This window comes from Pseudorasbora parva, chromosome 14 (assembly GCF_024679245.1).
Source record: "Pseudorasbora parva isolate DD20220531a chromosome 14, ASM2467924v1, whole genome shotgun sequence".
Classification (NCBI taxonomy): Eukaryota; Metazoa; Chordata; class Actinopteri; order Cypriniformes; family Gobionidae; genus Pseudorasbora; species Pseudorasbora parva.
Window position 1 is genome coordinate 19,606,859 of NC_090185.1, and position 12,048 is coordinate 19,618,906.

General features: G+C 39.3%; 1 protein-coding gene across 1 annotated transcript in view; it reads right to left on the reverse strand.

Moving 5' to 3' along the window:
* Positions 1-1,360: 1,360 nt before the first annotated feature.
* Positions 1,361-12,048, reverse strand: part of elfn2a (extracellular leucine-rich repeat and fibronectin type III domain containing 2a) — a 152,039-nt gene continuing 141,351 nt past the window's right edge. Inside the window, exons 3-4 of the mRNA XM_067415750.1 lie at positions 3,793-7,682; positions 1,361-3,659 (exon numbers count right to left, since the gene is read on the reverse strand). Coding sequence (XP_067271851.1) covers positions 4,575-7,370 — 2,796 coding nt within the window. The 5' untranslated portion in view covers positions 7,371-7,682 and the 3' untranslated portion in view covers positions 1,361-3,659; positions 3,793-4,574. The remainder of the gene's footprint in view (positions 3,660-3,792; positions 7,683-12,048) is intronic.

Genomic DNA, 12,048 nt, shown 5'->3' on the forward strand with positions numbered 1-12,048 from the left:
ATTATCTGCCATTGGGGTAAGAAAAATAATCTTGTCTCTGTTTAAATTAAAACTTATTTATCTTACCCCACTGACAGATAATTTAGTTTTTTTAAAGCAAAAAAAACTCTTTTTGATTAATTTCCCCACAAAACAAAACACAATATCTTATGTCATTTTACTCATCTAGTAAGAATTTTTAGAGATTTGGACTGGAAACAAAAATGCCAAGCAAGAAAATATATATATTTTTTTGTAATGTGAATGTAATGTGAAAAATACCAAAAAGGCCAGTCAGGTGAAACAAGTTATATTTTGATGAAAAATTACGAATAGCATGCAATGAATTATGTACCAAAAATGATAAAATAATGTGCTTTAAAAGTAAATAGGCTCAGATCTTTTTCATGTTGACTTCAAATAGTTTTCACATGAAAAGAGGCGCTTTACAACAATTCCCTACATGACGCAAAGCTGGCATGAAAGCGAATCGACTGAATTAGTAGTCCACATCAAACCTACTGATCTTATTACCGAAGCTATATTTAAAACCTTTGCTGATCCATCACTTAAATATATTTGTTCGCTTCCCTAGGCTTGGTTTGCTTATTACTCATAAATGTTCGACTCAAAGGTATATAAAACTCGGGTTTCTCTCTGAGGTCTTGGTTAACCCACTGAGCTAATATCAATCTTGAGAGAAAGGGAGTTGGGAGTGACTACAATTTGAGTGTTTTTGCATTAAACATAGAATGGTGCCACAGGGAGTGTGAATAGCATTTTATTCCAGGTTTAGGAGCCTAATCAGGGGTCTTGGGGTATGGCCTAATTAAAGAAGCCACAAGTCTCTGAATAGATTTTAAACCTAGAAAACCTTTCTGTGTTTTCTAACCGCACACCAAATTCACTTTATCAAGGCTTCAGGAGCATAAGCACAAACACTCAGCTGGAGCATGAGGAATAGAGATATGAAAAAGAAATCGCTGGCACAATACATTGGTAGGAGAAAGGAAGGGAAAAAAACGAGCAAAAAGGCTTCATCACACTCTAAAACATGCAACTAAATTTGACAAGTGCATCACAGGACAATGGTAGGCTTTGAAAGGCTTATTATCTCCATGGACAAGATGGTAGGAGGCCAGAGAATTGTGGGCCGTAAGTCTTTCAATGTTTAAAACTTTATTAGTGGGAGGACGGAAATTGTTGAAACTCTTCAGGCCTCTGTAAAACCGAGGAGAGGAGAAATTTACTCACTCGTGTTGTGGGAGTTTACCGTGGAAATGTATGTGCATAAAACTATTTTTCTCTATATTTTTCCCTAGTGAGATTCAGGTTCTGAATGCTTGAGGAATCCTGCAGAATGTATATTTTTATACATCCCTGTATATAGCTTGGAATCAATCAAAACACAATTCAACCCAAAATGATGTAAAAGTACCTGGGTTTTGGCCTTGAGTACACTTGATCAGGAGGGCATTCAAAGGGAAAATAAAAATAAAAATCCATTATGTTAATATATCTGAAATTTAAAATCACATTAAATTAACACCAACTACAACAATGATAAAATAATGTAGTTACTTCGACAAATAAATAACATGAACAACAGTTACAATCTTACAAATGTTTGGCACCTTCCTTTAAAATAAATATTTTTTTAGTGCCAACAGGGCACTTTTAAGACTATGTGTCTGTAAACTTATACAGTATGTGTAGATTGTACACTCTGCATATGTGTTTGTGTATATGTGTGCGCGTGTTTGTATGTACGTGTACACATACAGCGATTTTGTTTTCACTGGACATACCCATTGGAAACCTAATACTACTTGTACATATACTGTATGTAACCATTGTTAGTATAGATTGTTCTCTTGGTTGTGTGTTTGTCACAGTTTTCACAGTCAGCCATCAGTTACATCTCCTCGACATTGTATATCTTTAAGACCATACACACACACAAACGTTACCAAAAACCAACTTATCAGCAGGAAATCAAACCACAAATAATTGTCCCATATGCCTACAATATACTTAAACAAAACATTCCAAGAGCATAATAATTTCTCTCCAATTGTCTTAGCTTGGTATCTCCCAACCAGAGTGCAATAACGCAAGCCTTGAGGCTGTTTAGCAAAACTCATCTCCTAACTGAGTTTAGGAAAACATTTGCGGGAAAAACTTGTAGAGTCTTAAATAGGAATAAATGAGATTTCACAAAAGCTAATGATGGTGGTATATATGCATGTGTGGGTTTATCGCTTTGTTGTAAGATCTTGCTACAAGCCTGCACTTGTCAGTGATATTCAAATCAATCCAAGTACCCTTTGTCGATTATCTTTTTTCTCACTCTAATCTCTAATATAGCCTTTTCCTAATAGGGTAACCCATTTCTAAACATTCATCTTGTTTTTAGATCTAGTTGACTGCAGCCTGGATTTCCAGAGTTTTTAGTAAAATGACTCTTGGCTTGACAGTGTCAATTCTCTATTACAGAGCATTGATTTTGGACCTTGAAGGATGATGTGACATGTCATTGATGCATGGCGAGAGTTCATAAATTTTAACACTGGCCAAATGTAAAAAGATCAATTTCCTTGCACTTAGCGCTGATAGAACCCAGTGCATGTCAACTATAAGGTCTTGAAATCTACATCCATTAGCAAACAACAAAGCAAACATTTGTCATCAAACATGCCCTTCGCAGGAATTTCAAAGCCCAGAAGCTTATTTTGAAGAGCTTGAGGTGTTTATTTTAAGCGAGTAAATTTCTCTAAAAGAAGAAGGGCAACAGCTTGCCTTTCATTACCATGGGTGAACCAGCAAAACTCCAGGGATGCATTCGAGGTGATGACCTGACCGGAAAGGACGAGATTAATTTCAATCACTTTTCCAATCTGGCAGTGTTAATAATATTAGCACCTCTGTGACCCCTTGACTCCTCTTCTGCAAATTACTAATTAATTTTCCCTATTTAGCCATGCAAGTAAAATAACAAGGTCTTAAGAAATGAGATGTAAGAAATAATTGAATTTGTTTCATACCTCCCCTAGTTTGACCACAACCCAGATCAGGTCAACAGAAGTGGGATATAACAGGAAACAGAAGGTCATATCAATAGGGAGAGACAAATGAAGAGCTACTACAGTATTCAGTTAATGTACTGCAAGTAGAACAGGCCGAGTCATAATTTGAAATTGCAACTATAAAATCTGATTCAGTGGAATCAATGGGGAAAAAACTCATTCTATATATACCCGCTGAAGACGGTTCAAGGTGTTCTGTGCCTGTGATGACCTTAGGTCACTGTAAAGTATTACCCAAACAACAGCTAGACAGTTATTATATAAACTGTCCTTTTAGAATTTCAGTAAACTGTAGCTTCCAGATCCAGGTTTAACATTTTATGAAAGAGTAGCATTCAGTTCAGCTTTGGCGCTTTGTCTCCTAAAAGGCTAAACAAAACAAACTCTTTGTGTAATGTGCCTACACACTTAATACACAACTGTTAACCATGGCTAATTCAGCCCATTACTACATTGGGGTCTATATATAGCTGCCACTTATAAAATCATAATTCTTTTTCAGATCTAGCCTCTGATACTTAAAATCTGAAACGTATGCTATACACTCTAAAAAATTCTGGGTAAAAAACAACCCAATGTTGGGTCATATATGGACTAACCCAGCAGTTGGGTTGCTTTAATCCAGCGATTGGGTTGTCTTAAGCAAATATTTAACCCAACCGCAGGATTAAAACAACCCAATCGCTGGGTTAACACAACCCAATTGCTGGGCTAGTCCATATTTGACCCAACATTGGGTTAAAACAACCCAGAATTTTTAAGAGTGTGGTCTTAAACCGCATATTACTATATCCCTTCTTTGAAAAAAAGTGAAAAAAGAAGACTACAAATGAAGAGGAAAATGTATTTGAGGCAGGCCCTGCCACAAATGAATGCCAAAAAGGAATTAGCATTGTGTGTTTTATCGAATTGCCACACTGCTTGAATATAAACCATGTCCAAATGGCTGCCTCTGGTTTGATAACTGTGTCCCACACATGCTGTGTAAAATGTGTGTAGGTGTCTCAAATCTATGAATATGCTTTGCTTAAGTAGAGATTAGGGAATAGGAGTGAACATGTTTTGACCTGTGGCTTCAGCCAAGCTAAATTCACAACTTTTCTTTTTTCCTTCCTACTAATTAACATCGTAAAGCTTGACAAGCATCAGTTATCCGCATCTCTCATGTGTTTGTAAAATAAAAACCACTAATTCCTCATTTAAGACTATTATCTTGTCAAATTACAGTGCAAGAGAGCACATGTGGAACACAAGGTAAAATTGAGGGATTCTAAACTGAAACTATTTGCCTTTTTATGTGCCACATTTCCTGTGCATTTCTGGTTGGTTACTTATCAATGCCTTTATGAGTTTGGAACACCTGCTTAATTCTGTCTCTTTCAGAACACTTGTCTCTGTGGTGATCTGCAGGGACCAAAGCACCTGCTGTTGGAGTCTGCCGAGCTGTCTTAAGAGCCATGGTTCTTTTCTCCACAACCTTTCATCCTGCTGTCATGTCCCTCACAAGCATCACAGTTTCTGCTGCGCTGACACCCCTTTCCAGTAGTCCAGAATGTCATGGAGATCCTCATCCTTTGCAAACTGCACTTTCTTTCGAAGAGCATGGCCAGCGGCTATGTAGGCCTCCTCACGGGGGCTTTTCTTGTAGGGCCGGAAGCGCTCCCAGATTTTAAGAGTGCTCTCGGAGGAGTACTCAGGGCTGGATGAATACCCTGAGTAATTGTGGTGGCGGGGAGAAAGCTGGGAGTAGGCAGTGTCCTTCTTGGTGCGAGCGAGAGGCTTTAGAAAGGAGACTTTCTGGGCAGGGGAGTCAGTGGCACCCTCATAGTAGAGGGCGGGGAAGGAGTGTCGGTGCTCTGAGCAGTGGTAGTCTGGGTGCACCTCTAAGTGATGCTGCTGAGCTGTGCTGCCACCTCCTCCAACCACAACACCGCACCCACCCGAACCACCACTGCCACCACCGGCTCCCCCTCCACCCCCGCTGCCACCATCTCCTCTGCCATTACTGACTCCCTGAACACCTATTAAGGGCAACCTCTCTACTGGCTCCCCGCACCGAACAGGGCTGCCTTTCTCAGGGTACTTGCATGACTCTGGGCTTCTAGGGTTAGAGACGTCCAGACTGAAGACCCGAGCACTTTTGACAGAGCCACCAGAGGAAACGCTGCACCGGTTTTTAACAGAATTGATAGGAACCACTGCAGCATCTGCACTGAGTTGCCTCTGCAAGGGTCGTGATGCTGTTGCAGGGGGTGGGTCCCTGTAGGGAGGGGAGAGAAAGCCCCCTCCGCTGATGCCGGGCCGCTCAGAAAGGGGCAAAACAAGAGGAACAGGGGGTGGAGGACGGATTTTAGGGGATGACATGATCTGGCATGTCTCTGTGATGGTAGGGGAAAGTGGAATTAGCCCCCTGGCTAAGGAAGGGACACTAGGAGGTGGTGGAGAGGCAGTGTTATCTGCTGTAGTTGCAGTGGCCGCAGCTGCTGCCACAACAGCTACAGAGTCTAGTTTCAGTGCATCAATGCAGTTATTGATAATCTGGTTTACCTTATCCACCTCCTTGGCAATGGTGGAGATCTCAGATGTTGAATCTCGGCCATCATCATCAGAGTCATCTCCTCCATTAATCCCATTTTCATTTCTTGTGATTTCTTCTCTTGACCCTGTTACTACTCCATCTCTCATTCGCTCCTCTCCTCCTGCTGACGTTCGTACATCCATGTAGTTGCCCTTATTGGCAGCCATGGCTTCTGAGAAAGCTGTAGCCATCTTCTCCACTTGAGGCAGGGAAGAAAGTCGAGAAGAGGTGGTGTTGGCTGAGCCATGAAGGATGCCCAAACTGGAGGATGCTGACTGGGACAACTTGCTGTGGTGGTGTTGATGATGGGACTGGTCATGGAGTTTCTGTAAGGCTGAAGGATCCTTGGCTGCTGCAGCAGCCGCTTCCGGCCCGTAGCGCATCTCTAAAATAGTTTTCTTAACACTAATTGCCTTTTCTTTCTCCTCCTGCATCCGACGCCTGCGTAAGCAATAATACACCAAGCCCAACACAATGACCATCCCAAACAGGCAGCCTAGAATGGTCATAATGTAATGAGTGGTGGTAGAAGGGGTTGCTGGCAAGTCACCTGACCCTGCAGCACGAGTTGCAAAATACAGACAAGTGTGATTGTATCGCTGTGAATTACGAATGGAGGCAACACAAAATGTGTAATTTGTGTGGGGCTTTAGGTTGTTCAGTGTGACAATCTCTTTCTTGTTCTTTAAGTTTGTGACATCTGACACATAGGTGTGGTTGTACTGCACTAAAATGTACATCTTACTGTAGGGCTTTGGTATTTGAACCAAGAGAGATGCGGTGGAGAGAGAGACCGTTTGCAATTTTATTGTGGGACTATAGGTGGGGTCTGTGGTTGATGAAGCTGTGGGCTGGTGATAAGGTCCCATCGGATCATAAATATCCACCCCCATCCCAGAAGAGTCCAAGTCAGGAGGAAGGGCGGTTATGCCGATAACAAGCCCTCCATTTTTACACATGGATGACAGGATGGAACGAGCATTTCTTCCATGATTACCTCTAGGACTCAGGAGGGGGTAGCCAAAAAGTTCCTTTGGCGTCTCACACAGGAGCCTGTCATAGGTGTGAGTGACATTGTCAAATGCCTCTAACCAAATAAGGAAGCTGTACAAGTCGCAGCCACAATGGAAAGGATTTCCAGCCAGTTCGCACACTATTAGCCGCCCACCCAAAACGGTAAAGGTGGATGAATCCAGCTTTGCTAATTTGTTAGAGGAAAGATCAAGACTGCTAAGGCTTGGGCACTCCCAGAAGGCATTGGTTGCAATTACCTCTATAAGGTTATGCTGCAGATATAGGCACTGCATTCGACCCAACCCTCGCAGCATCCCCTCGGTGAGGTTGGTTAGCTTGTTATATCCCAACTGCAAGACCTGTAGATTGGCCTGTCCTGCGAAGGCACCGTCCTCAATGTAGGAGATTTCATTCTTAGTGAGGTTGAGGTCGGTAAGGTTGGTGAATCGGCTGAGAGAGCTGAAGAAAATTGCCTTGAGCTTGTTTTCATTCAGCCGTAAATCATGGACAGTGTTGTTAATGTGCTGTGGGATTGTCTCATATGGAGGTTGGTTCTGACTGCAGATTGCCAGCCACACGTAGCCTTTATCCCCCTCAATTAACCAGCAGTCACCCCTCACAAAAGAAGGTGTATGGAGGAAGAGGAAAATAGGGAGAGCAAGGATGAGAAAGGAGGGTGGAAACGCACAAGTTAAGCTGAACCTGCAGGCCATTTTTAGGAGCAAAAAAGTGGATTTGTTTTGATCAAGGAGGCAAACGAAAGAGGTTAGGCCTCAAAAAAAGAAAAATGATCACAGGAGATGGACGGCCAATAGGATTACAAAGACAGGTTCTGGGAAAAAAGTGTCTTGAGGGCAGTCACAGCTGTTCAGGTACCATAATGCCAAACATAGTCCCCATTTTACGTGGTCCGTGTTATAGGGTTATAGTGTCGCTTGCCACAGCTGTAACTCATGGTCTTTGACTTCTTGACTGCGCTCCTTTTGAACTGCTGAGCAATGCTTTCAATCTCTCCGTTTTTGGATCTGTATAAGAGACAGGGTGGGGGAGGGGGGAAAGAGAAAATTAAGAAATTATTGTTTTTTTAATTCTTTAATTATAAGCAAAACCATTTAGAAAACCATTCATACTTTAAAATGGCTAAAGCTATGAAACTTTTTCTTACTGTTTTAATTGTACATGTCAACACTGTTTGGTTTTGTAAAACCATATTGGTGCAACTAAACAAAGGCTCAATATTGTTATAAATGAAAGCATTAATGACAGCATAATTAGGGACCAGAATGTAGAACAGTCATTTGTCTTTGTAAGTCACTGAGGTTTTACAGTGCCTCTGAGGATTAATTTAGGATTACCGTTATCCAAACAATACCATTCCACGTCACTCTTCTGCAGAAAAAAAGTTAGTTTGCTTGGTAAAAGCATTTTTTTAATAAAAAATGCATAAAAAGGATCTCAGCAAGGAGCTACATTGGTTTGAGTAAAAAGTAATGAGTTTGTGTGTGTACGTGTTTGTATTTATGTGCATGTCAGTAGTTAGTCAGAGAAATTATGCAGTTGAAAGTTTGGGTGTAGTATCTCATGAATTATTATGCCACCGTTCCTGCTGACCAACAAAAACATCCTAACTTTGTAATTTTAAAGAAATCAAAGAATGCTCACCAGACCTCCTGCTAATGCAACTACATCAACTGTGTACCGGGAAACCATTTGCTAAATGTTTAATTCATGCTTCCAATTCAATCCCACGGAACAAAACTGTAATAATCCTTTACATTATACTACAAATGTTGCATCAAACCGCACATGATAATAAATGAGCTATATTGCAAAGCCACTCTGTCTACAATTCAAGCATCCAATTTTACAATAGTCACTCCTCATTCCTAAAGCCCTCAAAGAAATGGAGAGCCGGTTTCCCTCAGTGCCGGAGCTCAAGATTGAAATTGACAATTCAATTCCTCAACTGACGTCAGCTGATTTACCACTGACCCTCAAGAGTGTGTCATAAGCACACGTTCCTCTTGTAACTGTCAATCCTTCAATCCATCAAGACTAAAATCTGTGTGGGGGGGTCTTTTCATCACTGTAGTGTGTTAAAATATTTTACATCAGAATCATTTAATACATGCAAATGTGAATTACAGCCAGGAAAACACTATAGGAATGTTTGTGTGCGTCTGGGTGTATGTACGCCTCCGAATGTATGCGTGTAAACATGTTTGCTAGCATCAAAGGAAACGTTCATTGCATGCAAATAATGCAGAAGACTTTTATGCAAATTGATTGTGAATAGAAGTAATTCTGAAGGGAGTATTAATTGCCCCACTGATGAGTAAAAAGGTTTACATTGCATAACTCGAACAGCTGTAATTGTAAAAGTTATCCAACAACGGATGCATAATGTAACTTCAATATGCTAGGTAATTGTAGCACATTAAATTAACAAAAGATATTGTACCCAGTGGAATATCTCAACAACTTAATATCCCACACTGTACTGAATAAACGTGAACTTGTGGTGCTTGCTAAGGGTTTTTCAAAACTCCAACCATCATTAGTAAACACTGACGTGCAACTAAAGCAATTTAATATTTCCTCTGTTGTTGATGAGAATAGTTGACCGATGAAGACCTGTTTAACTAATAGTGAGGCAAATTGTATTTTTAGTACACTTTTTTTTCTCGAAATATAGCTACATTTGAACTTGCCGTTGAAACCAGCCTACAGGGTGTCCGCGGGGTTTTAAAATTCAAATTTAAGGCCATTAAAAGTGTTAAATGTCGTCTCAGAGGTATTATTAGAGACTATCAGGTGCACTATTCTGATTGAAATTCTATCTGCATTTGCGTTAGTTCATTTAAATATGGGCTTTAACATATCTGGGCACATATTCTAAGATCTTTCGTCTCCGTCTCAACGTATGTTTGATGCTGACGTCATATTCAGTGGTCATTCGGCATCATCTCAGAACACTGCATGTTCAACAGAAGTGGCTGGCTTACATTTTATTTTAGACTTGCTTCAAGGCATATCTTCAGCGACTATCCTCATAAGATATCCCTAATAATCTTAAATGATTTATATAAAGTCTAAAATGAACAAAAAGAGTTGTGAGAGAATGAGGCGCGATCCATAGACAGTATAGAGTCTGGGAATCAACGTCACTGCACGTTGCATTCTGGGCAGTCGCCGCCATGTTTTAGGTCACGCTCAGGAGCGTACAATGATAACAAATACGAATCACTAGAGAAAAAACGACTGTATTCGCGTTATTTAAGAACTGCTGCACTCACTTGGAATGAATGTACTAATATTTGAATCTTTTGCGTACATGAGCACTCAGTCGTAATGCCAGGACATTGCACATATTCATCTCATTTCATACAATCAGAAATCATACGGCCGTCTATCGCACCACACACAGGACTACACATTGATTTCTCTTTTGCAGTTTTTTTAATATAGCCTAACGAAAAGGTCTGTATCTGATATTTAAAATAATATTGCTTTATCTCAGCCTGTGGGTCATTTGTTTAATCAACATATATTATATCGCAATTCCATAGCGTAACGTAATCATAAGGGATAACATATGTGAGTATGACCTGTAATGCAGCTTTGAAATGATTTGTGAACGCAACTTTATCCTAAGTTACAGTAGTAAACAGTTTTACTGGACTTAAAAGGTGCAAGTACAAGTCCTTCTACTGAGAGAAGCAATGAAGAATTTCCAGATGTGTTTACATTATTTATGGCGTAACGTTACTCATATGCGGTTCAGAAATCATAAATCTGTAATATATCGGTTATGAATAATAAATAAATAAACATAAATTATAAAGACACATTTTGGATAGGCTGTTTATTTTCATTGAGGTTTACTTTCACCTTCACCTGTTGTTTCCAAGCTGGTAAACTGACAAATTGCACGTCATTTGAGGGTTTTTAACCCCACGCAGTTCACGAGAGCAGCTATAGCAGTCCATAACACAGCAAGCGTACACCATTAGAATGTGTTTTTAACTATCTAACACAAGTTTTTACGTCTACCTTCACTACTACACATTCGCTATGTAGTGTCTGTGTCCTAAAGTCCAAGAATGAGATCCAATGTGCTGTTTCCAGGAGGGAAACCTAAACAATCACACTCCATTTGCGATTAGGTTTCCACTCCGGTCGTGAGTGCGATTATGACAGTTAATGACACAACACGCGTTCACCATTATAACTGTTTTTAGCTGAACTAGTTCTACTTTTAGAACTAAAAGCGTCAATTTCCTATACAACACAGTACCGACAGCGGCCTCCGTGACCTAAAGTCCCAAAATGCATTGCGTTGCTTACGTCACGATCCCAGACTCTATATAAACAGTGTGATCCGCGTGTCTGTCTGCTCTTAAAGGGACAGCAGCCAATAAAGATTCCTGTCAGTAAAGTTAAAAAACAAAGGGAACAGAGAAAATGACTCGCTGCTCTTGACCAAATAACTTTTGTAGCTTTAATAAGTATTATTTATAGTTTATGCAGTGCAGACTGCATATAACTTTGATAACTTTATTAAATTTCTGTATATTTCCTAACTGTTAAGACAGGAAGGGCAGGAGTAAACATGACATTTTTTATGGGTTCATGTTAGCATTGTTTTAAGTTTACTTAAATTAAAATCTGTTATATTTTTGAAGCCTAATAATAAATGTAAAAAAAAAAAAACAGTAGCTGTATTAATATCAGTAATAGGCTACTGGCCTTCATTCATAAAAAGATGCCATTTAAAATATACTGTCTTTTTGTTTCTACATTAATTTGATTAACTGAAATTATTATATTAAAAAATATATTAAAAACGTACAAAAAAAATGTCTTTATTGCGATTAATTGCGATTAATCACAGAAAAAATGTATGATTAATCTAGTTAAAGTTTTTAATCGATTCACAGCACTAGTTTTTAGTATTTTGCTAAATTCAACAACTTATCACAGTTATAGAAATGTAATATTTGGCTCAGGTTTTGTTGTTGAAAAAAAATACACTAATAATTTAATTGCTGAATTACCAATTATTAATTGAAATCAAATGTGAATGCAGTAATGCTTCTCCTGAACCGACCTTTGTGAATGTTGAGATGTATTTTACTGTGTCTGAATGATAACTTATAACAGATTTCCTCCTGGTGTCGATTCTAAATCTATTCTTTTTTGTATGTTATATATGTCAAAATTTATGTAAATAATAGAAAGGTTGCTGGTTAACACTTGCAATTCAGTGTCGTGATGGTTTTAAAAATATTCTGAAAGTAGTAAAAAAGGTTTTAAAAAGTAGTAAATTTAACTTAAGCATTGCTGTATATACCCTGAGCCTATACAACAACTACTAAAGAAAATGTTATA